At 40.3% G+C, this 27,314-nt stretch overlaps 2 protein-coding genes across 2 annotated transcripts; one reads left to right on the forward strand and one right to left on the reverse strand.

The window, feature by feature from the left end:
- Positions 1 to 95: 95 nt before the first annotated feature.
- LOC308589432 (F-box only protein 36-like) lies at positions 96 to 6,176 on the reverse strand. Its single transcript, XM_081198703.1, has 4 exons — positions 5,755 to 6,176; positions 5,268 to 5,376; positions 1,079 to 1,251; positions 96 to 804 (listed from the first exon to the last, which is right to left on the reverse strand). Exons 1-4 carry the CDS (start codon positions 5,848 to 5,850, stop codon positions 640 to 642), a joined length of 543 nt encoding a protein of 180 aa, XP_081054829.1. The 5' UTR covers positions 5,851 to 6,176; the 3' UTR covers positions 96 to 639.
- A 3,093-nt stretch (positions 6,177 to 9,269) lies between these two features.
- CHAMP1 (chromosome alignment maintaining phosphoprotein 1) lies at positions 9,270 to 18,929 on the forward strand. The gene is made up of 2 exons (XM_081198304.1): positions 9,270 to 9,454; positions 13,691 to 18,929. Exon 2 carries the CDS (start codon positions 13,717 to 13,719, stop codon positions 16,879 to 16,881), a length of 3,165 nt encoding a protein of 1,054 aa, XP_081054430.1. The 5' UTR covers positions 9,270 to 9,454; positions 13,691 to 13,716; the 3' UTR covers positions 16,882 to 18,929.
- Positions 18,930 to 27,314: the final 8,385 nt, after the last annotated feature.

Here is a 27,314-nt window from a genome sequence, read left to right on the forward strand (position 1 = left end):
GTGTCAAAGGCCAAGTTAAAGAGTTGTGTCTTCAGCATATGATTAAAACTATTGTGCACTTTCTCCCGGAAAAGGCAGAAACACAGGGGGCCTACTGGATCTCACATTACTTTTATTATTTATACACATGATTCTCTCTTGCTTGCGTCTCTGAATTTGAGAAAAATTGTGCAATTATTTGCAACATCTTAACATGTTTTTGAGAAGTAAACAACACACAACTTGAAAAGCCATTTCCCTACATTTACTGCTAGAGAACTGAGCTCTTGCTGCTTCTAGAACACACAGATGCATAGGCATCTGAAAAGGGAAACGCCATGCGCTTCTGCATCATGAAGAGTATTTATGTGATCCAAAGCTCACTGATGCTGTGAAGCGTTTATTGTCCAAAAATGCCAATGCATTACTATGTTGTGTGTTCTTCATTATGAATAAGGTTTTACGATGTCACTTTGTAGCTTCGGCTTTGTCTTCTGTATATTGTTACATGCATCACTGGGTACAGGCTTTTTCATTCCTGTGTACCAGCTTGGTGAACTTTTGAAATAGCAAGTCTTGCCTCTGAAGACAGTTTTTGTACCTAGATTATTTTAGCTGAAGTGGAATGCAGGAGTCTTGCAAGATAATCTGCAATCAATTTCAGAAGAATGTGGTCTGCCTTCTTTGCATCCGTGGCAAAAAGCCTGGTCTTTGTCTGAAATTAGTTGGCTTCTTGTAAGCTGAAACCTTGACAGTTTGTATATCAAAAGTGTATTTCTCTTGCACTCTTTTTCTTCGTTCCCAAAATTCTTCAGTATTGCATAGCTAAAAGATAAATATTTGCAATATATGATACATAATACGTGTGAGTAGGCCAGATTCTCATTTTCTTTACAATGTATTTGTTTGCTTTTAGACTACAACATAACTTGCAAATCTTTTGGTCTACTCTTAAACTCATATTCTGGTTCTACAATGGTAACTGCCACTGGTAACTGATCGTACTTGCTACTTCTGTAAAGCTCCATTTAAACAAAGTCTATATATTACTAAAATTATTTAGATTGCATCAAGATTACATATTTGTCAGAATTTTTACCTGCCGAAACCTTTTACATGTTTGTGACAATTGTCTTATATCCTCTGAATTAAGAAATGACAGGATGTGTATGATCAAATGGTCAGGAATTCGACTGAGGAAGTCATAGTGTCCTTGACATAAGCTGAGAATGTAGTCTAGCGTTTTCTTCCCAAAGACACCTTGCATTTGTTCTGAGTAAAAGAAAAAATATACAAGCAAACAGATTTTAAACAGGAATACTGCCACAGTGAAAGGCACTGTGCTAAGCTAAATGGGAAAGTGCACATACCAAAAAGAAAGAAAGAGAAACTTCATTTCTATTTCATTCATTTCAATTCTATCATTTCATCTATTGCTGTTTCCTAACTTACCTGGAAGTAAGGCTCATTGAACTCAGCATGGTTTACTTCTGAGTATATATAGGATTGCATGGTTGTTCTATTAATAAATATAATTAATCTGATACCCAATGACTGTGAAGACTGAAACTTAGGCTACTTCCAGATGACCTGTTTATTGAGCATTCATTCTGATTTGTTTGTAGGAAAGTTAAATATCAAGCAATTGTTAACTAACACTTTCCAGTGCATTTCCCTGCCACTTTCCTTCTTGTAAAAAGTCATTTTTTGTGGGGAAGTGGGTTTCTTGCACAAGAGCGCCAAATCACCTTAAATTCTGCAACCTGAATTTGGCACTATGTGATTGAATCAAGCCTGAATACAGCAACAGTCTGGAAGCACCTGTAAGCCAGGTAAGTCCTGTGCGTTGGTGGAAAGCCTGATACAAGAAGGGCAATGTAGTCTATCTTACTAAGAATAGGCAATTTAGCACAGAGTAAAGGGCAAGCTGCCATGATAATCATTAAGTAGAATACTAATTCTGAATTGCCCAGGCATGTCATACTGAAAGGCATATTATTTGCACTCACCAACTATGTTTAAAGCAATTCTTGTTCTTAAGCGCAATGCACACACTGCAGCCCTTTGCACTCTGGAAGCCTTTTAGGTTCCAAATATAAATAAAAATTGACTTGAAGTATAATTATATTAATCAGAAAGGCAGGAAGGCTTGCTGTGTGTGCTTAAGGTATTAGGAATGATAAATGGATTTCTCCATAGCTACCACACCATGTGGTCTAGCACTATTCGTAAAGTACATAACCAGAACAAACAGCTAAGTCTATAGAAGGAATGAATGTCTTAAAAAGCAACAGGGGACAAAACAAAATTAAATTTAACCCTATGGAGTAAATGTACTAACTGCTTAGCAGTTGACACTGCATTCCATTAGTGTGAAGTATTTCCATGGAAAAAATGAGAGATTGGGCAGATCTGTACCATACATTTAAAGTACATCCAACTGATGCTTAATATGCAACTAAGGCCACTTCCAGACTAAAAGACTCTTTTAAAGTCTTCATCCTGATTGGTTTGGGGGGAGATTGGATGGAACTGAGTGAAGAAAGAGCTGTCCCATGCTTTCCTTTCCACAAAAAAACTCAATCCTCTGACAAAGCAGATATGTTACACAAAAGTTCCAAATCAACTTTAATTTGCTAGTATATGATTTAATCCCTCCTGAAAATAGTGACATTCTGGAAGCACTCTAAGTCAGAGTTAAGATCTGATTCTACAAATGTCATGGAAGAGCCATGTGCAATAGGCATTTGGTAAAGGGAGAAGTGGTGACAATATCAAGAAAGAAAAAAGATTTAGTGTTAACTTGCCAAAACAAACCAATTTAAACCCTATTGGGATCAAATGGTAACCCCCCCAAGATGGTTTGCTTATGCTGGTTAAGTGCCATTAACACTCAAAAGTCAATGTTATATCCAGTGTTTTTTTTCTGGGGGGACGCAGAAGTATGCATACCCCTAAATATTTTGTGAATCTCAGTTTGGCCTCATTGAGGGGCAGTATTTCGATATGAGTAGGAAAATGAGAGTGCCCCCAAACATTTTTAAAGAAAAAAAGCACTGGTTATATCTGTTTCTTTGGGTAGTTTACAAGTTGGCTCTTTTCAGCCCCAGGTGATTGTATCAAGACTAGTGCCACTCACAGAACTTTTCCTGGACTGACTTTTCACACACTGCTGCAAGAGTTGCTTTTTGAGTGCTTGCAGCGACTTGGATGCAGCATCAGCCTGTCGTCCAATAGGCAGAGGACATGGCACCTGCCCTGACATTATGTCACTGGTGGTTGTAAGAAATGATGTAGAGATTTGACTTTTAAAGCTCTTTTTATCTTATAAGACATATTTCTCCCACTGAATAAAAATTAAGGTTGATTTACATATTGGGGATTGCAATGGAGCTAACAATTAATCCATTAAAGCACACCTCCCATTTTCATTTCCCTTCAGAAATTCCCTGCTCACTAACTTCATCTTTCCCAACATCACCGAGCCAAGAAGCGAGGAGAGATTATCAGTTGCAGCAAGACTAGTTTATGCCTAGTTTACGCCTAAGCATTACCTGACAGCAGGGATATGGCTCGATATGGCTACTGATGGATTTTTTTGGCAAATTGAAGGTTACATTTTAAAAATCCGCTAGAGATGTTCTGTTTTTCTCTGACTAAATGTTCTGTTCTACTGTATAGCATGACCTTGGTTGATAACATTATTCAGCATATTGCAATACTATGCTATTTGCCAGGAAACAGTAAGATAAGGAAGTAAGCCAATGCACTGTAGGTCTTGATGTCATTCTCCTTGGGACTTTGTCAGTGAAACTCTTTTGTCAATGATGCAACTGCTGAGCAGGGATAACTCCATTTAGCATGGGGTATAATTTCTAACTAAATGGAAATTAAACTGTGATTTAGTAGGTGATAAGGAATTAGCAGGGTTTTTATTTTAAAAATTCCTCTATATCAGGAGTAGCCAACATGGTACCCCCCCATATGCTCCTGGACTACAACTCCCATCATCCCAGACCACTGGCTATGTTGGCTGCAGCTGATGAGAATATGAATCCAATGACACCTAAAGGGCTACATATTCACTGCCCTACAGAATGGAATATTAGACGATAATTTCTATAGACCTGGTCTATCAATAGCGTACACTTGGAGAAAAAAAGAATCCTTTTTAGGATTCATGTAAGTTTGACATTTAGTACCTTTTTCACTGGTTTAAAAGTATTTTGATGCTGCAACTTAGTATGTTTAACCACTGTGCATTTTAATAAGTAATTTTACTTTGAGAGCCCAATGCAGTCATTCTCAATTGTTTACCATCCAGTTTATTTACATTAGCCATCCAATATTGATCTGAAATTCAGACTGACTTCTTAAACCATAATTTGTAGTTTCAATTCTCTATCCCCAGAAGGAATGTAATCTCCTGTGATCTCACTTTATGTTTCAAACTGCCAACCTAGCAATTCGAAAGCATACCAGTGCAAGTAGATAAATTGGTACCACTGCAGTAGGAAGGTAAACGGCATTTCCATGTACTCTGACTTCTGTCACGGTGTCCTGTTGCACCAGAAGTGGTTTAGTCATGAGAGCCACATAACCCAGAAAGCTGTATGTGGACAAAAACCGACTCCCTCGGTCTGAAGCAAGATGAGCGCCGCACCCTATAGTCAAGTTTAACTGGATTTAACCGTCCAGGTGTCCTTTATGTTTCTAGTGCACTTGGAGCATTTAGGTAACTCTGACTATTCACAAACAACCAAGGCTGCAATCCTAACTGTGTCTACCCAGAAATAAGTCCTATTGAGTTCAGTGGGTCTTACTCCCAGTAAGTGGATGGAATTCAGTGTTTCACTTTTACGAATGTTCCACCTGCACAGCCAAAGTTTATTAATAAGAAAAGTCAAAAGAAATTTAAGACCTGAAATCCAATCCTGAGCAAGTTTACTCAGATGTAATACCAAACTGAGTTTCATGGCACTTCATCCCATGGAAGTATGCCTAGGATTGCAGCCGAAATATTCATCCCAAGGTTGTGTGGTCCTATGCACCCTTTCTTGAGAGTAAATCCTCTTCAACAATGCAATGTACTTCCAAGTAAACATACATAGGATCAGTCTGTTATAAAACAGTCCCATTGAATTCACTGGGGCTTATTTCAGAGTCAATGTGCACATGATTAGGTTGTAAAAGCAGGAATATGGCCATTAGACACAGCACAACAACCTTTTCTTCAGAGGGGGTGGGTAATAAAAATTCTATTATTTCTTTGCCCACTCAATACTTGCTGTGTAATGATTCATCCAAGATAAAATCTTGATGGGGTTTCTTCACTTCTCTTGGGCAAATCCTTTCTCGATCTGGTCGAAATGTAATCCTCCAGGACTGCCAGATAACCTAAAGCATTCAGGTTTAAAATAATGAGTCAGGTTGGGCATTATTATGTCCTATTTTATTTTGTGAAAAGCCTAGTCAGTCCAGATATAAAGCAGAAAATGCAGGACTTTGTAATGACCTAGATCTGTGCAGAAATTAATTAATTGCATTTATTACAAAAAGAAAAGCAAACAATGATAGGATTACCACCATTTGTTTGCTTTCCCCTAGCAGATCTGCCTGAACAGCCATGCTTGGGGTTGCCCACCTTTCTCTTCCTGGCAGAGACCCTGTGCCTTTATCAGCTATCCAACAAATGCAGATTTCTCACCTCTCTTGGGCTTTCTTCAGTAAAACACGTTCCAACCAGGGAGAGCAATAAATCTATCTATTTTTTACCTCATTTTTTGTGATGGTCAAGTGATGGAAGTCTTTACTGGGAGGAGGTGCCTGAGTGTGAGCTTCATAGAGTTTCTCCTGCAGCAGGGAAGTCATTTTGACACTGTCTACTTGCTTTCAGCTTGCAATAGAGATCACAGGCTCCCAAGGTTGTTTCTATGTACTCTATAGGAGAAGGACTTGACTTCAGCCCACTCCACGTGCTCTATAAATACATGGCTAGTGTTTGCATTCCTGAACTCAGGTTCTTTACCCAAGGAGGACTCAGGTGTTCAATATTTATATCACCAGGAGGATAATATTAAAAACAAACAAAAACACAGCCTAATTCTATGCATGCATTGTTTTTTTCCAAGTCCCACTGGTTTCATAAGCATGTTTGCACTCCCCACTTTCCAGGAGTAGTATTACAGATGCCCAAGGAGTAGTATTACAGATGCCCAAGTTACCTTGGAAGAACACAGCACTTTCTTATTTTTATTTCCTTTAAAAAAAAACAAAAACATATCTGTTTTTTTCTAGGCTTCAAAACTGAGCATACAAAATCAAACAAGCAATCATTAACTAATTCACACAATGAATTTTGTTAAAGGAACATCAGTTGCTGTCCCCATCCCCAAAATACACAGCCTTAGAACAACAAGCTGCAAAAACTCAGATTTTCATCTCGTTCACTGGCTAGCTTCTGATGGCCAAGCTGTGACTTTTAGCCCCCACCCAAGCAGACAACCTACATCTAGTATGTAGTAGCTGCTGCCTATTAAAAACTTCTATTTTATACAGTATTGAGTCAACTTCAGTTTATTAGTCATTTATTTATTATAGGCAGGAATATATAACAACCATATTAAAACACAACACGAAGATAATAAAATAGTAATAGTAATTAAAATCATTAATAGATTGGTAACACAACCTTTAAGAAAAAATTCCTGCATTTTATTGTTGTTACTAAGGAATATGCAAGTCTCTGTAAGTAAAAATGTTAAAACTTATTTTGAAGTCTGTGGTCTGTTTCATTGAAAAAGGGGGAAAGGGAGCCAGCTGCCCTAAGGCACTGGAATATAATAAATATTTTTTGTTTGTTTTTTAAAAAAGTTTAAAAACCTATTCCTATACTTCACAAAGTCTGCCTAATGATGGAATGTAAATTCTGCTACTTTATGCGCAAGCCCCACATATTAAAATCAGGTACACACCATTTTTCTTTGTGTTAACCTACACACATGGATTTGTGGAGGATTCAATATGGTTAATATATCCTCTTACTAATATCCTTCAGAGCTAAGTACCGAAAGCTTTGCAAAATAGGTATGTTAAAACCACAAAACCAATACCCATTGACAAGAACATTTCAATATAACAGATACTCCTAAAGCAGATAACCTAGGTATTGAACTCATCCACACTCAAAGGAACAGATACATCTTCATCTGAAGTCTGAAAGCAACCAATGGGGTGGGGGGACATATGTGTCTCCAATGGAAGCGAATTCCACAACCAAGGCACCATGACAGAGGAGGCTCTGCACTGCAGCACTGCAGCACTGCACAGATCACATCTGTCAATAGCACTACAAGCAAGGCCTTACCTGCCTGTTGATAATGGGAAAGATGCTCCTTTATGTGTAGATCACTCAAAGTAGCAGAAATAATAAATCACAGCATGGTTTAAAAAAAAAAAAAGCAACAGCAACACAACAAAGTAACAAAAATAGTTTCCTTTCTTGTAACATAAGAACACCAGATTATACACTTTTAGTTGCAGAAATATATGATTTCTCCCCCATACAAATAAGGATGTTTCAAATTTTCAGCTCTGATTTGTTATAGTTGTTTTTAGGTTATCAGCCGGTAGAGGTCAGCAAACACTGCACTTTGAGGAATCAACGTGTGTGTGCGTGTGTAATGAATACACAAATAATATTGTGGCACCTTCAGAACTTAAGGTATAAGCATTTAGGAATTAGACTCTAATTCATCAGATGCATGATTATTTTCAGGTAATATTATCAGTTGCCAATTATTGAATATATATTGAAAAGTTGTTTGTCTTATGCATTTGGATGGTTGTTAAGGAATTATAACCAAATTTTGCATAGTTTCTGAGATACGGAGCAGGTTTTTAAAATTCATTTAGATACTATTGCATGCTACTTTGAATCAAGATGGCAGACTGAGCCTTTCAAAATCGCACTAATTTTAACCAAATTTAGTGTGGTGGCTCCTGAGATCAAGGTTTTCATCTGTGTTATGTTTGGATACAATTGGGCACCATTTTGAATCAAGACTGAACCTTTCAAAACTTCACAGTTTTTTCGGTTTCTTAGAGTTCCAAAGCAATGCTGGGTACAAGCCTGCTAGTGTGTATATATATTTTTATATTATACCGTATTCATTATGGAGAAAAGCTGTGGAGCCTTCCCTCCCGCAACAAATGAAATGTAACACACATGTATGTGCTATTTATATACGAAGTTCAAATGCCAGGGCCCAGACTGACTTCAGCTACAAAAGCTGAGGCTGCTGAACACTCTTGGGCTGAGGTATAGTTTAGGGGATTTTGTTGGGGCGAAGTTTGTTCCCGTTATTTTTTGTATCTTTGTTTTAGATCTGTTTATGACTTACGTGGAAATCATTCAATTTGATTGTGTACTTTTTGGTGTTTTATTTAGTGTTTATTACAACCTTGGTTACCTTTAAAATGTGTTTTTTAGGGGGGGGGCTATTGGGTTGTTGTTTTTATTTTTATTATGTAATTTGTGGTTTTATACCTTGATTTTATTCTGTGAACTGCTCTGAGACCCCCGGGTATAGGGCTGTATAAAGATTCAATCAATCAAGTAATTTTAAAAAAATGTTGTAAGCAGCCTTGAGCATGGTTTTAAGGCGGCATACAAATGAAAGGATGTAAAGGTATGCCCATTCCCTCAGAATCCTCTGCAAAATGCAACAAATGCTTTCGCAATCCAGGCTGGTGAATGCAGGTAACCTTCCCTTCGGTTGTGACATACTGAGAGGCTGCCATACAATTTATGTCTAATTCTCGCCTGCATTCGGTCGGAAACTGAAAAATAGCACATCAGAGAACCAGGAGCCAAACTTCTGCTTTTCTATCATTATTCATACAAACCAACACACAAATGCCAGGAAAAAATATTATATTATAATATAATTAATTAATATAATTATTAATTAAGATTACAATTATATTATAATATAAATTAATTCCAATCACGTGAGCCCCCAACTTGTAGGATGACTACAAGTCACGAGAACTAAGCAGCATACAATCTCTGTCAGGTAAACACCACGACGGAGGAGTCCCAACTCCCATCTCCTCCTCACGGGAAGCGCGGGAAGATGGAGGCATCATGGCGCCTCCGGCAGCCTCTTCCCTCCCCGACAGCGTCATTCCAACTACGTTACTCGCCGCCACGCGCCTGCGCCGAATTCTACAGCGGCGGGGCGGGGCGAACTCAAGCAGCAGTTGGGCAGCCGCTGGACGGCGCGAGCCAATGAGAGGGCGCCTGTGTGGCCGCGCGGCCTACCCACCGCTCCGCCTCAGTACAGTCGCCTGGCGCCTTCAGCCGCCGCCTCCCCCCGCCCCCGTGAGCGCCACAGTCTCCGGCATCTCTCTGGCTTGTGAGAGCAGCCGCCATTGTAGCGCCTCTCTCTCCGTCGCCGTTGTTTTCTCCTGGGTAGGTACTTCGCCGTTTCTTCAGCCCCCCCCTCCTTCTCCTTCTCCTTCTCCTTCACCTCTACCGCCCAGTTTAATAGAGTAACGGACAGGGACGTCTTTTCCACCTCATGTGTGAAAAGCTCGGCTCGCCTCCCCGCCCTTTTTATTTTTTAAACGCACCACAGTAGCCTTTTGTCCCCTCCCCCTTTCCGTTCGCATAGCGTTTTGCGCGCGCTCGGTTCGCTTCCCCCCCCCCCGTTCTCTGCGCGCGCACAGCTCCTCTTGTATGTCTCCTCGCGCACTGATACCTCCCCCTCACTGCAAACCGCTTGTTGCTGGCAGACTTGTGCGTGCACACGATCAAACCGTTTCTGTTTTCCCCCCGTGTTCAACTGTGCTTGCCGTCGGCCCTAAGCTCTCAAGGTTTATGCACAATAGCAGGTCGTTGCTGTTTCCAGAAGGCTGGACTACGAGGCTCAGTTATTTAGGATTAGGAGTACAGTGGTACCTCGGGTTAAGTACTTAATTCGTTCCGGAGGTACGTTCTTAACCTGAAACTGTTCTTAACCTGAAGCACCACTTTAGCTAATGGGGCCTCCTGCTGCCACCGCGCCGCCGGAGCACGATTCCAGTTCTCATCCTGAAGCAAAGTTCTTAACCCGAGGTACTATTTCTGGGTTAGCGGAGACTGTAACCTGAAGCGTATGTAACCTGAAGCATCTGTAACCCAAGGTACCACTGTAATTGCTGCCTGGGGGTTATCGGGCCCCATTGAGTGTTGGGGACCACCTGCATCAGGAAAGCCACAGGTACCCACCCCATCCTTGGTGTAAGGTCAACATTGACTTGGATTTTTTCCCGCCTAACTGCAGCAGTGGGATGCACATTTCAAGACATGTTTTATAATGTTGGTGGAAATACCATTGCTTAAATAGTCTCATGGAAAGCATATTATACAGTGGTACCTCGGGTTACAGACGCTTCAGGTTACAGACTCCGCTAACCCAGAAATAGTGCTTTAGGTTAAGAACTTTGCTTCAGGATGAGAACAGAAATCGTGCTCTGGCGTCGCGGCAGCAGCAGGAGGCCCCATTAGCTAAAGTGGTGCTTCAGGTTAGGAACAGTTTCAGGTTAAGAACGGACCTCCGGAACAAAGTAAGTACAACTGTACTGCCATTTTATTAAGGTAGTTCTGTTTGCTGTTTCCAGAGGCTGGAATCAGTTAATTCAACAAATAACCAAACATATAGTTTGTATACACTGAAAGGTTTGGCTGATGCTTGTTCATCTGTTGAGGACAGATACAAGTAGCCCCATCAAAACTTTAAAAAGAAAGTTCATAAGTTGCATTGTGATTTCTGATGTGACATGCTTGCCTGTGGAGATGTGATGTTCTGAAACCAGGACCAGGAACGCTGGAAACGAGGCGGAGAGAATGGTGGAATAGAGGGTAGGGTAGGAAGAGTAGAATTCATTTTTCAGCATGAGGTGACTCTTGAAAGGGGTTGGCTTTGGTGCATTCAGTAACGACAGCATGTACTAGGCTACCATTTGGCATACCATTCATCTAATCCTATTAAATATTCCTAGTGTGGTGCCCTGATTCTTATAGTAAATATGTGGTGTTCTTAGATGAGGGAAGATTTCATCCCAGTCGGTTAGTACAAAATCTTATGTTTAGTTGTTACATGTGCTTTGTTTTTAACCGTAACTTCCCAAACCATTTTTACTTTCCTGATGTATCTTGAAGTACTAGTACTGCTATGGGCAAACAGACACAGATCATGGAATTGTAGAGTTGGGAGGTACCCCAAGAGTCATCTAGTCCAGCCCCCTGCATCAATCCTGCCCACAGCTGTCCCTGGGTGGGCACGAACCACCAACCTTCTGGTTAACACCCAAATGCACTGACTCGTGCCACAGGAGGAACATTATATTAATGTTAGTATTTCATATTATTATTATTATTATTATTATTATTATTATTAATTAAATTTGTATACCACCCTATACCCACAGGTCTCAGGGCAGCTACAACATAAAATCACAATATAAAACCCCAAAATACATAATAAAAATAAATATTTAAAAACATTTAAATACTATTGTTTATTAAAAGCAAATAGTACAATCATTTCACTTTATGATTCTGAGACTTTCACTGATTCTGAGACTTAACCTTTAATTTTTCCTAAGACATGTTTCTAATATAAAATTATAGGGTCAGAATCCCTAATATGCATTTTATAAAGATTCTTGGTTTTGAGTGACATTATGTTTATTAGAACCCAACTCTGTGAAATTAGATCTTTCAGTATGGTGTCTTTTTATTTGGATGTTCTATTCTCAGCTGTGGAAGCTCATTTCAAGAGACCAACATGTGCTGAGACATAAAGATACTTTAAAGCCCAACATCAAAACATTATTATTAACTTCAATAATGTAATAATAAAGCTCGTGGGATAGAAAATGCAGTCTAGCACCTTGTTGTATTTGACTTGTTTAACATTTTACATGCTGCCTCTCCAGATGTTTGAAGTGGCTAGTAACAGTCATAAAAACAATCGAAATAAAATTCTGTAATTAAAAATAAACCAAGGCACTGGTAAAAATAACTACCAGTAGAATAACTTCCAGAGGTCACCCAAGCGTGATATACTTTGCACTTCTTTCTAAAGCAAGTCTCAATTTCTTAAGGGTCATATCTGTAGGTGAGGAGTGATGTGTACAATATCTGCAGGAGAAGAGATATATTGTGAACTGTGGTCCTCACTAATAAATATGTTTGCAGTGTATGCACCTGCCAGTCTTAAGATAACTCAATCATGGCTTCACACCTATCTGTCATCAAGAAAACAGTACAGTGGTGCCCCGCAATACGAAATTAATTCGTTCCGCAATTTTTGTCGTCTAGCGAATTTTTCATCTTGCGAATCACGAAATCCCATAGGAATGCATTGAAAATCAATTAATGCGTTCCTATGGTCAAAAAAGGGACGCGGGTGGCGCTGTGGGTAAAAGCCTCAGCGCCTAGGGCTTGCCGATCGAAAGGTCGGCGGTTCGAATCCCCGCGGCGGGGTGCGCTCCCGCTGCTCGGTCCCAGCGCCTGCCAACCTAGCAGTTCGAAAGCACCCCCGGGTGCAAGTAGATAAATAGGGACCGCTTACCAGCGGGAAGGTAAACGGCGTTCCGTGTGCTGCGCTGGCTTGCCAGATGCAGCTTTGTCACGCTGGCCACGTGACCCGGAAGTGTCTCCGGACAGCGCTGGCCCACGGCCTATAGAGTGAGATGGGCGCACAAACCCCAGAGTCTGTCAAGACTGGCCCGTTCGGGCAGGGGTACCTTTACCTTTACCTTAGGGGGAAGATTGTAGTCACTGTGCTCCTTTCCAGGCCTCCTGCTTCCATACTACCTCCGGAACAAAGTCATTCTTTGACATAGCATTGCATCTGAACCTGGGCTTATGGTTTGACTTGCTCTAGCTGTGACTAAGACCCCTCCACTCCAGCTGTCTATGCTATATGCATATGTTTTGGGGGAAGCACTGGATGGAGTATGTGGCATTGGGAGTGGGACTTATCTACATGGCTCATTTCCTTGCTTCCATGTTTCTGTACACGGGAGATAGTAACACCTGCAAAGAGTTATAAGTTTAACCCTTTTAAGAGTGAATGTTACTGGCACATAGCAAAATATTCATAATAAAAATTATTTTTCCGTACCTTACAACTGTTGTCTACATTACTATGTAATGACCCTTCTGGGTTTTGACTGGTTTAGTTGGTATACAGAATGAGGAAGAATACAGCATAATTTAATAGTGAAATCAGGAAGATCAGCTCACTTCAAGCCAGATTCACAACCTATATATTTGCTAGCTCCATTCGATTGGAATTTGCCTGTAGGATTTAAATAAAAGGGTCTGGAACTAGCAGGATATTCTCTGCAGATTGTGTGTTTTGTTAGGCTTTCTGCAACAGAAAGAACCATCTGGAATTGGTAAACAGATTAAATTGCCCTCAGCAACTGCTGATGGTTTTGTAAACAATGAAGAGATTTATATTCAGAAGTATTTGTACATAGGGTGATTTCCCTCCGAAGTGGAAGATTGTGATATACAGCTTAACAAGATTAGATGATTTGATTTTTCTTAGGAGATATAATTATTCAGCTGAGTGTTCGTTTAGTTAATTTTACTTTAATAAGAACAAACTTTTCTGTATGTTATGTGTTAACTTTTTAACTTTTATTTCAGGAATACTGGAGCTTACAGTCTGAAACATGTGTAGTGTTATGCAAGTTGACAATAGAAAAATGGACATGTTGAAGATCCTGCGTAAAACAACAGAGCGCTTGGAATGTGATCACTGCAGTTTCAGAGGGTCTGACTATGAAAACATACAGATTCATATGGGTACTATCCATCCCGAGTTTTGTGATGAAATGGATACTGCAGGACTGGGGAAACTTATTTTTTACCAGAAAAGTGCGAAGTTGTTCCACTGCCACAAATGTTTTTTTACCAGCAAAATGTATTGCAATGTTTATTATCACATAACAGCACATCATGCAATGCCTGACAAATGGAAAGAAGAGCAAAAAGATTTGTTAGCAACAGGCGCAGAAACTGTAAAGAAACCTCTGTTTGTGGAACCTCAGAAGTCTTCTCCGCCTCCTGAGTCACTGAAACCCACTGTTTCTCCCGAATCTCAGAAGCTGGCTCCCTCTGAAGCCCTCAAGCCTGACGTTGGGTTACCTACCAAGATACCAAAGTCCATCTCAGTTGTATCCATGGAGCAACCAAAGGTTGCTCCAGTTGCATGTGCAGAGCCACAGAAACTCATCTCTGTTGCATCATCAGAGCTTCCAAAACCTATTCCAGTGGTGTCATCAGAGCCATCGAAAGCAGTCCCTTTTGTGGCTCCAGAGCCCCTGAAACCCACTCCAGTGGAGTCCTCAGATGTATCAAAACCTGTATCTGCTATCTCCCCTGAGCCACAGAAACCTGGCACAGTCACATATGTTGAGCCACAAAAACCCTTCTCTAATGTACATCCAGAACTGCATGTATCTATCTCAGAGTCAGAGAAGCCTGCACCACTTGTTTCTCTAGAACCACAAAAACCGCTACAACCTGTATCCCCAGAACCTCAGAAGTCTGCTGTGCCTGCATCTCCACCTGTGGCTGCATCTGAACCACAGAAATTTGCTCCGGCTGTGTCTCCCGAGCCTCGCAAGCATTCTCCAGCTGTGTCTCCTGAACCTCGCAGGCACTCTCCAGCTGTGTCTCCTGAGCCTCGCAAGCACTCTCCGGCTGTGTCTCCTGAACCTCGCAGGCACTCTCCAGCAGTGTCTCCTGAGCCCCGCAGGCACTCTCCAGCTGTGTCTCCTGAGCTAAAGAAATCTACATCGGCTATATCCTCAGAAACTCGCAGGCATATTCCTCCGATGCGGAGGCCTGCTTCAGCACTTTCCCCTGAACTAAGAAAACCTGAACCACCAATACCAGATCACTGGAGGTCTGCTCCTAGTATTGCTCCAGAACCCTGGAGGCCTGCTCCTAATATTTCCCATGAACAACAGAAGTCTTCTATTACTGTGTCACCTTGGTCCCCCAAACCTCCCACACCTATGTCAATGGAGTCTAGGAGGCCTGCCTCAGAACCTCGAAGACCAGGTTCTATGATGTCCCCAGAGCCTCAGAAGTTTGTGCCAGAGCCTTGGAAATCTACCTCCTTGCCTGAGTCTCAGAAATCTAGTCTTGTTTCCTCAGAGCCCTGGAAACCCATTTCTTCTGTTTATCCTGAAGGCTGGAAACCTGTCTTGTCTCCTGACACATGGAGATCATCACCAGCAGTACCACCCTCTGCACATCCCATGCCAACAGAGCTTAGAAAGTCTGGTCCCCCAATGTCACCTGATCTTTGGAAACCTTCATTCTTTCCTGAGCAACGTAAGCCAGCTCCTGTGTCTCCTGACCCTTGGAAATTCCCTTCTGACTCTCGGAAGTCTCCTTTCTTTTCAGAGACTCAGAAGCCTGCTCCTTTTGTTTCTTCTGAGTTCCAAAAACGTGCTTTGTTTTCCGAACCCCGAAAACGGGCACTTTTTCCAGAGTCTAAGAAATCTGTTCCTCCTCCTACTTCTGCTGATGTACAAAAACGTCCATTCTTCCATGAAACTCACATGTCTTTTCCTGAAGTCCAAAAACATGCCCTGTTTTCTGAACCTCACAGACCACCTCCTGTTTCACCTGAGGCCCAAAAGCATGCCTTCTTCCCAGAGCCCCAGAAACATGTTGCAGTTTCTCCTGAAGTTGCAGAGCATGTTCTCTTTGGAGAACCTCAGAAACCACCTGTTCTTACTCATGAAGTGCTGAAGGCTTCTTCGGTTTCTCCTGAAATTCAGAAACACGCAAGCTTCACTGACCCACAGAAGGCACTTCCTGGTTCCCCTGAGAAACAACGGCAAGGTTTCTTTGCTGAGCCTTCAAAAGGTTCTCTTTCACTTGAGCTCCAAAAACCTACTCCTATGTCTTCTGATCCAAAGCAGAACTTTGGTTCTGATGTCCACAGACCACTGGAAACAGCAGGCAGAGAAGTTCACAAAACTGCTGTCTCTGACTTCGGTCAGTCTGCTGCACCCATTTTTTCAGACTTGCAGGTACATTCCGAATCTGGTAAAGATTTCTTCACTGAGCAGCCAGAAGGTGAGAATCCATTCAGTAGTCTGTTAGCTCCAAAGGAGCAGCTTATACAAGCCAAGGAAGCTACAAAAGAAGTATTATTTTCTTGTCCAAAGAAGAAACCGAAGAAGGAAAATCAGGAAACTGCAAATATAGACCTAAATAACAGTGGGAGTGGAAATAATGAAATGGAGCAGGAATCAAACAGTGATCAAGAACAGTTTGATCCAGAAACTTCTGAACTCAATAAAGACACTAAAATTGATTTAGCTAGTCCCACTCAGCCTCAGTGTGTGCTGCAGTTTACTGAAGAAAAGGAAGCTTTTATCTCGGAAGAAGAAATAGCAAAATATATGAAGCGTGGCAAAGGCAAATATTATTGCAAAATTTGTTGCTGCCGGGCTATGAAAAAAGGTGCTGTTTTGCATCATTTGGTTAACAAGCATAATGTTCATAGTCCGTACAAGTGTGACATATGTGGAAAGGCATTTCTCTTGGAATCTCACCTTAAAAACCATGTTGCTGCTCATGGTCAGAGTTTGCTTAAATGTCCACGTTGCAGTTTTGAATCAAACTTTCCTAGAGGCTTTAAGAAGCATCTAACCCATTGCCAAAGTCGTCATAATGAAGAGGCCAATAAAAAACAGATGGATACCATAACTGAGCCACCTACTCAGAGTGAAGAGGCCAATAAGGTGCCAGTTGATGGCACCGAACCATTGAACGAATCACTTATCGAATCACTTACTGAACCACAGACTTAATCGTATTTATTTTGGAAGTTGAAGAATCTCCAGAAATGTTAGCTTGTGGTCAGTAATGCGGTTGAACTGTTTTATGCAACTATATCAGCATGTCACAATAAACATGATGGCCACAATTAAATGCAAAATTAAGTGCACTTAACTCATTTATTTGAATGGGCCCTAGTTTGCTTAACTGTGCTATATTGTAGCCATTAGTTTGCAGAAATATCGAACTACCAAAGTAATAGGCCTGTGCTGGATTATATGGAGTGCTGTTTTTAAAACAAAACAAAAATGGAGATTAAGTCATGGACAGAGCAGTCAAAGGGTTATTACAAATTCTCTGGCAACAGAATTATCAGATTCTGAGCCCTGACAGTACTTCACTACCCAGAGCAGAAGGTTGGAGGTGGTGAGAGACAGAAGCAGAGCCCAGAGGTGGTGTACATATCCCTCCACCCTACATCCTGGGTTTGTGTCCAGGGAATGTGGGCTTTTGATTTCCTGATCCACATGCCCCCACAAATGGCTCCTTTTTGCCCTCTCCACTGCAACAGTAGCAGTCCTTTCAATGGTAGCTGGAAGGGCGCTCCTAAGGACAGACGACTTTGCCTGCAAGAGGGAGACAGCTGCAGAATCCTATGACTCCTGTGATTGTTGAATATTTGTGAGCATCTTTTCCAACTCACAAGGTGTCCAGCATGCTCCTCTGCATGCTCCGCTTTGCGCAGCCTTGTCAAGCCTTTTGTGGAGACAATCACCAATGCAATAAACTCACTTCACACCCACGGTACAGGCAGTAAGGTTTATTTCCGGTTTTGTACATCATTAACCCATACATCAGTCGCTAGCATGCTTCATCTGGAGATGGTTCTCCCCCTCGCAGCAGGACAAAGAGCAGTGAGAAAAAATGAACAAACTCAACTCTTTCAGTCTTATCTAGGTCCAGAGACACACTGCACATTAACATTACCTCGTGCTTCTGACCTTCTGCTTCAATATTGTTTACATTATACTGTGTAGATACGGAATGAATACTAGTTTTAGTTTCACATATACCAACAACCCCCTCAGTCCTTATCGGAACTAGAGCATACACAAAAAACTTATACAGTACAGTGGTACCTGGGGTTACATACACTTCAGGTTACAGAGGCTTCAGGTTACAGACTCCGTTAGCCCAGAAATAGTACCTCGGGTTAAGAACTTTGCTTCAGAATAAGAACAGAAATCGTGCTCCGGCGGTGCAGTGCAGCAGGAGGCCCCATTAGCTAAAGTGGTGCTTCAGGTTAAGAACAGTTTCAGGTTAAGAACGGACCTCCGGAATGAATTAGGTACTTAACCCGAGGTACCACTGTATGCTTATTCAGTCTCAATTGCAAACACATTTCTCGTTTTTCTGAAACTTGAAAGCCTTGGTCATGCCATCAGCAATATTCTCACTGGGGCAATATTTTAGTTTCACTAGACCTTGTGAGACATGATCACAAACACTTTGAAATTTAATTTTAATATGTTTTGTTCTGTTCTTAAATTGTCCAGATTCTGCTAGCTATACCTTGCTTGCACTTTCCTAACCCTCCCAACATCATAGGTTTTCACTATGATTTACTAAATTACTAAAATAAGGAGCTGGAATAGCAGAAATGCGGCAATTCGCCCACTCAGTTAACTCTCCAAATCCAGTTTTTTTATTTGAAATATATTGAATAGCTCAATATTTAGTGTAAACATCACAAAACTGAAATTGTTTTAAATTGTGCATGGAATAGTATAGTAGTTTGTCTTGAATCATAAGTAGTGATCATTTTTATAAGTATTGCAAGGAAAAATCAGTGTTTGCACCTCAATAAATTTGCTTGTTTAGATTTTTTAAGTAGTTGTGCTTCTGCTCTCACTCTATTTGAAGTGCAGATTAATGTGTGTGAAATAGCTGGAGTAATGTCAGATGTATTGGACATATATATGCTGTCTTGTATTATTATTCTTTATAATTTGGGGAATGTGTTTTAAGCATTGTTTTCTATTCTAACAATAAAAATAATCTCTGCATTGAAATTGTTAAATTGTATGTATTAGGTATGTTTCATCAGCTTTTATTACTTCAGATATTTATTACTGGAATTAGTACAGATTTCTGTGCATTCTCTAATGCAGGTAAGTGATAGCATTTACAATGTAAATAATATTTTTTAAAAAAGAAAATTAAATGGTAATCTATACAAATCTCTTGTGTTTCAAATTCAACACCACATGTGGTTATATCATACATGATCTGCTTGTTCCACATGAGAAATGGATTTAGATGTCAACAAAATTGTGTAGGAAGTGGCAGCCGTGCCATTCAGTTGGTAGATAAATTGGTTTAGTCTTTCCCAGTCCACAGTACTACTTATGTTCATGACCCATAGCAATTGAAATTTGGAGGCTCTATCCTTTTGTCGTTTGGGATGTGAAGGTGTCATATCTCATCCTTCATGGTGTGCACCCTTTTATTTTACCAGAAGTGAAATGAAGTCCAAAGATACTGTTCTGCTGATTCAGCCTCCTGGATAAGCAGAGCATAGTAACTCTTAAAGAACCTATGTATTATGGCACTGAATAGATTTTTACATTTTTATTAAAACTTTTGTTGTTGATGATGTAACTTCTGGTTGACACTCCTTGCTTTATCATGCAAGGTGTAATAAAATAGAAAAGTTCCAAAGGCATTAATATAATTCAGCCCAATGTAAGCATTGTTAAATATTACTGGTATAATATTTTTTTTTAAGTGTGCCAACATGAAGTGGGGATTATCTTTACAGTGCATGGACACGATCCCATGATTTGTATGTACATAGTAGGAGAATTTGGACAGCCAGAGATTTCTTTGAAGCTCTCATTACAGCTTTTTGCTCTGCGGAAGAGACAAGCTGGTTGCTTAAATTGCAACCTGAGTTTTCAGAGGTGCAGTAGAAGCAGCTGTAGGTGAAACGTTTACCTGTATTTGAAAATAAGTTGTTTCATCTGAAGCTTTGCTTAAAAAATTGCGGCTGTCTCCTGCCATAAAACTTGCATGTAGAACTATAAAAATAATTGGAGGTGCCCATGCCAAGCATACTCTAGTCAAGATGCAGAAGAATTAAATTGAATCTGAAAGTAATTTAGCTAAGTGAGAAATGAAAACATTGTCTGTGTACCAACATATTTACACAGCTTGAATTCCCCAAAAGGTCAATGTGATCCTTTATATAAGAATAGCACCTAATCTGCATTTTGTTTTCATCATAGATTAGTTTTTCTGAAGTATGTAAGGGCATGTGCCCTTGGGAAAAGTAAAAACATTCAGGTCTGGATTTTTCCATTACTATGATTTGAACAGATGTAAGTGAATTATATTGTATTAATGGTATGTAGAAGTTGGATGTTCCATGGCAGGAAAATGTGTACAGATAAATATTTATTATTTTGGCATTTATGCCCTGCTATAATTGTTTTTTTTCCTAAACACACACACAGCTGCTTACAAAACAAAAAGAAGAGCATCACTTCATAAAATGTAACTTATTAGCAAAACTTGGAGGCTGTGTGCATGGATCGGATTACATTTTGACACTTTGTGGTTACAGCTCTATCTTTCAGGGAGCTCAGTGGATTGAATTTGGGTATTCCATGACCTAACTAACCACTGCTAGGTGAAAACATGATATGTTAATTTATTTATTAGTATTTCCTTTTCATTAACTGGACTGGCGCTTTGCTAATAATGTCTAATAATCTTTTCCATACCCCACAATACATTTTATGATGGGAATCTATAACATTTTGTACGATATGAACTGTTGATGCAGGGACAGAACAAAAGTTATTTTAAAAAAAAATTAACAGAATTTCTAGCCTGCCCTTGTGCGTATCTATTACTCAGGGCAGCTGTCAACAATTAAATTCACAGTGTCATGAAACAATATCAAACAATATTACACAACAGAGGTAGGCAGAATAAAAACAGATAAAAACATCCGGGCCAGGCAGAAACCTGCTGGAATAAATATTGAACTATTGAGCAGAAGAGGAGCTGCATAGACATTGTTATCACAGACGCATATCTTCCTTCATAGGTGAGACATAGAGATGAGCCTCTCCACATCTTGGGCAGCAAAGCAGAGTAGTGGCGAAGGATGTAGCTGATTCTGGATCCAAACCCTTTAGGGCTTTAAAGGTAATTAGAAGCACTTAATTGTGCCTCCAACGAAATAACCTGGATATGACACTCTGCTTGTGTTGTCCTTTAGGACAGTGGCTAAGTTCAGCTGCTAGGTGGCAGCAGTATTTAGCCTTTAGCTTGCATTGGAGTTGATCTACTGCTTCCTAACTTTTTTTTCTTTTTTACAAAACTAGGAAGATGTTGATCTATTGTTGCTAGCAGAAGACGAGGCAGACCATAATGTACATGCAAGACACATGTACATGTATTACTTGATCACATTTGTATCATTCAGAAGTATCATGTATGAAGTGATATGCAAGTTCTGTCTGTGGTGTTTGATCCCTAATGGCTCCTTGACAAATAAAAAGCCACAATTTGCTGCAGTCATTGAATGTGCATGTGTCAGGTAGCCCTGGCAACCGTGGCAAACAGCATGCTCTCACGTTAACTGTTAGACAAAAAAAATTATCACAGTTCTGCCAGTGGCATCTTTTCCTAGGCCTTTATAGGGTTTGTTCAGATCCTATTTTTTAAAAAAATGTTTTGACAGGGCAATCTCTAAAATTCAAGCTACTTCCCCATTACTTTTTATTTTAAAAGCTGCGCTCTCCAGAGCCAGGTGTTTCTCTTTTTAATATATCTCTATGAGCCATCTACCATTTCCACTGATGAGAAGACATAACTATGTCTCAAGTGTGTTCCCTTTTAAAATGGCAAAAAAAGGACTTTGATGATCTAGACTTTTTCTAGCCTGCCTATGTTAAAAGGTAAGGTCCAGTCATAGGCGCCGACTCCATGGGGCTTGAGGGGGCTCGAGCCCCCTCAAAAATTTTTTTGGGGGGGCTCAGCCCCCCCCAATAATCTCGGGCGGGCGCCCTTTCAGCAGAGCGCTGCCGCCGTCCCCCGCCTCCTCCTCACCTGCTCCTTCGCCAGCCAGCCAGCCGCGCGCCCTAATCGGAGGCACTGCCGGAAATCCCGCGAGAACAGGGGAATCCCGACTGGCCACACCTCCCAGCCAGCCAATCGGCTGGCTGGGGGGCGTGGCTTGCCCTATTTAGGGCCGGAGCCACTTTATTTGCATATTCATGAGCTTATTTATTATTCATGAGCTTTCCCGGCCCCCCCCCCCAATATTTTTTCTAAGTCCGCGTCCCTGGGTCCAGTCATGACTGACTCTGGGATTGCGGCGCTCATCTCGCTTTATTGGCCAAGGGAGCTGGTGTACAGCTTCCGGGTCATGTGGCCAGCATGACTAAGCCGCTTCTGGCGAACCAGAGCAGCGCACGGAAACGCCGTTTACCTTCCCACCGGGGCGGTACCTATTTATCTACTTGCACTTTGACTTGCTTTCAAACTGCTAGGTTGGCAGGAGCAGGGACCGAGCAACGGGAGCTCACCCTGTTGCGGGGATTCGAACCGCCAACCTTCTGATCAGCAAGTCCTAGGCTCTGTGGTTTAACCCACAGCGCCTCCCGCGTCCCATCCTGCCTATGTTAAAAGCCTGCAAAAACTTTATCAATGAGCTATTTGAGCAGCCTTTTGCTTCTTAGGCACTACTGTTAACATCACTCAATACATTTTTAGAACTATTCATACAACACAGCATTTTTCTTATAATTGCCATTTAAATTATTTTATCTTACGTGCAGAAGCCAAAATAGTGAATATTTTGCCAGAACGTGGGAGTCTCTTGCAAAGGAATTTCTAGGCAGGCAATGCCAGAGCACTTAAGAATGTTCAGCTGTGGCAGTGGACACATATTTGCTTGTAACAGCGTTATCTAAAGGGGTCAGAACAATCTGACTTCATTTTTATGATCCAGCAAAGTCCTTTTAAACAATGAGAAAACATGGGATGTTTGGACTTTTCTGTTCCTAAGCATGGCCAATCTCTTCAGCCATCTTCCACTTTCAGCCCACAATCTAGGATTTAAAAGTGCTGATGGAAAGGCAAAAACTAATACCAGTATTTCTCATTCTTTTTCTGAATATATTTAGATGCAATTTAGGTGTAGAATGAATCTGGCTCACAGCATTCCATCATATTCTTAGTGTGACCAAGAAATGACACAGGATGGAACTTTACATGTAGGGAAATGCTACAGTTACTTGGGTCACCGGGGACAACAATGGCTCCTGCTCCATCTGTGAGTGCACCTGTATTTTTCACAGTGTAAATAATGCTTTGAATTCATTCAAAAGCCAAGTGCTTCTAAAGTCAAAGTCTAGCCAGGTCTGCTTTTAGGATTGCTGAAATGGCAATAATGGGTTCTCGGAGTGTATGTGTGTGTACATGTAGTACCATACATACATTCTCAGTGCAAAGAAATGGACTGCATTTAACTGGGTATCAGAACAAGCCCTCTGCCCACTCATCCTAATGAAGTGTATTTTGCTATTGATGTATTTTTAAAAAGCTGTTTCACTAATGATACATGTTCTAACCTGATGATGAATGTTCACTGTCTTCCTTCACACATGCTATCCTTCCTTCTTTGGTACAACTTCATCCTTCTGGGACAAGGGAAGAATGATGGTATATAGGGCACTGAATGGAACGTCAGCTATAAAGGGATGGTATATTTTCTTGTGTGCCTCCTGGAACCATACTGTCAGCATCCTTGGCTGGGGAGGGCGGGGTATAAATAAAAAATTATTATTATTATTATTATCTATTCCTTGGCAGAGATTATGGCTGGATCACAAACCACAATTGGTCTGGCTGTTGGTTGTAGCAACTGCTAAAGGCACAGGGATTTAACCAATAAAGGACTTACAGTATGTTTGTGCAACAAGGAGATCCTCTACCTCTCCTCTCCCTGCACACCCTCCTTAGCCACCTCCATCTATACTGGAGTTTTCTCCACCAGAGCAGATTTGGGTTGGAGGCAGGGAGACTTAAGTCCCATTGCACAGGCAAAAGCCCCTGCACTGACAGTATGACATTGCAGTGTCCTAAACTTCGATATACCTGCCCACCCATCTAAAACATCCTGGGTTTTGCTTTCTGATTATAGCAAAGTGTTAATTCACCATAACCATCTCATATCAACAGCCTCTCAACCATATTGTCTATCCCTGTGTTGTTCAATAACTGCTTGAAAATAAATCCTGAAATCTGTGCATGGAGATTGTTGACAGGGTCTGTATGTTCTCTTTTTAAAAAGCATAAAATAGTTTAATTAGGTATGCTGTTTATTGGCTGTAGGCCTTTGTCAGCTAAAAGTTTTAAACGTAAAACGAGAAATCGCTGGATAGTCATTTCAAATTATGGAGTATTTTTTAAAATGCTAGTTAGAATGTATGAAATAAATACACAACTTTTAATAGATACCATCTGTCCTGTCAAACTGTTCTGTTTTTCTTGCTAGGTCTGGTTAATTATGTGACTGGCAACCATTTCAGTAAGGAGGTGTGCTAAAGTCAAATGACTCTCCTCTTTTGTCCTTTGTAATTCTCAGCAAACAATATGGTACTGTCTCTGGTGACCTTTCACTGTTCTTTCTTTTAAAAAGAATGCTTAACCATTGCACCCAAAATCTTGAATGGCTTCTCAAGAACATTTGCAATGTTATTTTAAGGAGCAAAGGAAATTATAAATGCAAATGACATTCTTATTCAGGGTTCAGTTGACCAATTTCTTTTTAAAAAATAATGAAAAAAGTTATGAAAATATATTGATAAGTGAGTTTTAAATAGCAGTTGCCAGAGCATGGAGGGTATGGTGTACATATATTCACCCTCACTTTTCCTTAGTCAATTACCTTTGATGGTTAAGTTCAGCTTGTGACTTAATTACTATTTATACCCTTCTCTATCTCATACACTCTAGGTAACTTGCTGAAATGTCATCAGTATCTGGCTCACAATCTGGGCTTGTCTACAACAGAGCAAAATGTGGGTTTTTATCCTATTTTTGGTCTAGTTTTACTCTCAGAAAGAAAATATAGGATAAAAATGTGATGCACAGATGCCCTTAACTCTTAGGCCCAGTGATTTAAAAGTGGCCTCGTTGTTAATCAGCTTCAGGCCATAATTCTCATAGAATTAGGTAAGCTTAAGCAAAATGCATTTAAACATTATTGTAACTTTAGTGATGATCTATAACAGTTGTAGTCCTGATAAATTATTATATTACTATTACTTTTTTTATTATAAATGGCTATTCTAATTACTTTCCAGCAAAAAAATCACAAGCTTTTTAAACCATGTTGCAGCCTTTAACATTTATTTTTACAGCTTAATTTTTCATATATTATGTTCTATTGTATTCTTATTTTATTGTTGTATATATAACTTGATACTTTTAATTCTGCCCAGATAGCTTATAACAAAAGGTTAAGTAAATAAATAAATATGATTCAGTAATAGTAATGAAAATAGGAAATGTGCTCTGGTACCTCATTCAAAATGGGTATGCCATGAGGATATACACCCTGAGAATAGTGCAGATCTCAGTTTCAATTAAATAATTAAATAACAGTTCCATGTAAATTTCATAGTATATGTAAAGGCTGGTTCAGGAATTGTGATAAAGAGTAAGGCAACAGGATTAGAAAGAGAGATTGTATTTTGATTTACACAAGGATTTAGCCAGGCTTTGTTCCCTGGCAACTAAGCTAAGAATATAATCAGTACTGTAAACAGACCAGCACAAATTTCCTGTATGGTATGGCGGGGAATTTGGAATAAACTAAACTAGCTCCAGATCAAAATGTGAATATTCAAATATATTCAGAAATCTGAAGTGCTATTTCAAGGTAAAGTTGTATCCTTCAGTCAGATCCTGTTTCTAGGAAGGAAGAGGGAGCGTAATTAACTATGTTAACCAACAAGTCTTTACTGATACCTTTTTAGTATGTTCACTACTATAGGTCAGAACTAGCTGCATATCATCAATAGTAACTGAAACAAGGTTCCTGTCAATTGCAACTCTGTGTGGTTGCAGCTCCTGTGATAATTCCCAAAACTTGCATGATTCAGGGCCTTGTCCCCAACGCAACATAAATGTTAACGGAAACTACAATGCTATGGCAAGGGAGCAGCTGAAGTATTGCTGTTTTAGTTAAGAGATGGTGATTGTAGCCACTTCATTGCTGAATAGAGATTCAAACTTGTGTCTTCGCATTGTGAGATTGTCCCTAGAAACATTATTCCTTGGCAGGAACAAAAAGAAAAGCAGATAGCAAAAAAACAAATAAATGTGTTTCTGCTTAAAAGTTTTAACTTTGCATTCCTCTTTTGAAGATATATAGCCGTGCAACTCTTCCATATTGTGTTATGCATTTTATTTTTGTTTACACATATAGCTTAAAACAATGTCCCAAATGCTGCCTTCAGAGTGTCTATGAGCTGCCTTTAGAGCAAACTGTGGAAGGAATATGCAATAATGGCGACCTTTTTTGTTCAATGAGCAGACAGGTTCATCTGCTTAGAGGTGCAGTTTTGTGTGAAGGAATGTGTCCAGTTTGTGCTGTCTCATTGCCATCTCTAATGTGAAGCATTCCAGGATAGTTAGCAAGCCAGAATTTGTTTTGGAGTAGCGAGTACTTGGATAATTCTACACAAATGTTGCAACGACCAGTTCATTCAGTTTTACAATCAAAATGTACATAAAATCAAACCTTCTATAAAACCAACCTAAAGGGGTGACCCTTCTTTACACTCAAAATACAATTTTCTTAATTTTTCACTCAATCCCTTTATCTGAGAAAACTTTAAAATTCTGTGATCAGACCCTAATATTAATATGTATTAATATTCATATTGTACAATACAGATAAAATATTTTCCTAAGCTCTCTTAGTGCTGCAAGATCATCACCACCAAACAAACTTACACACAAACACACTTCACCATGCATTCTTCATCCAGCTTTGGCTGTTCTTTCTGGTGCATATTTTTGATGCACTTACCCCAGCTAATCAAGGCTTAAAAAATGCTATTCACTTTTTAAAGATTCGGTTTTTTTAAGCTTGAGAAACAGTGTACAAATACAGTGGTACCTCGGGTTACATACGCTTCAGGTTACAGACTCCGCTAGCCCAGAAATAGTACCCTGGGTTAAGAACTTTGCTTCAGGATGGGAACAAAAATCGTGCTCCAGCGGCGCAGCGGCAGGCCCCCTTAGCTAAAGTGGTGCATCAGGTTAAGAACAGTTTCTGGTTAAGAACAGACCTCCAGAACGAATTAAGTTCTTAACCCGAGGTACCACTGTACTCCTGACTGCAGGGCTGGCCCACCCATGAGGCAAGGGGAAGCAA

The sequence above is a fragment of the Podarcis bocagei genome (assembly GCF_964188305.1).
Source record: "Podarcis bocagei genome assembly, chromosome: 6".
Lineage (NCBI taxonomy): Eukaryota > Metazoa > Chordata > Lepidosauria > Squamata > Lacertidae > Podarcis > Podarcis bocagei.

Excerpts from the sequence above, each read along its gene's own strand:
- LOC308589432 (XM_081198703.1), bottom strand. The coding sequence starts at position 5,850 with ATGACTTCCCTGCTGCAGGAGAAACTCTATGAAGCTCACACTCAGGCA. Across the intron at positions 5,377-5,754 it reads TGACCATCACAAAAAATGAG|GTTATCTGGCAGTCCTGGAG; the intron begins GTAAAAAATAGA and ends TGAATGCTTTAG. Across the intron at positions 1,252-5,267 it reads CTTGGATGAATCATTACACA|AACAAATGCAAGGTGTCTTT; the intron begins GCAAGTATTGAG and ends TCTTTTACTCAG.
- CHAMP1 (XM_081198304.1), top strand. The coding sequence starts at position 13,717 with ATGTGTAGTGTTATGCAAGTTGACAATAGAAAAATGGACATGTTGAAG.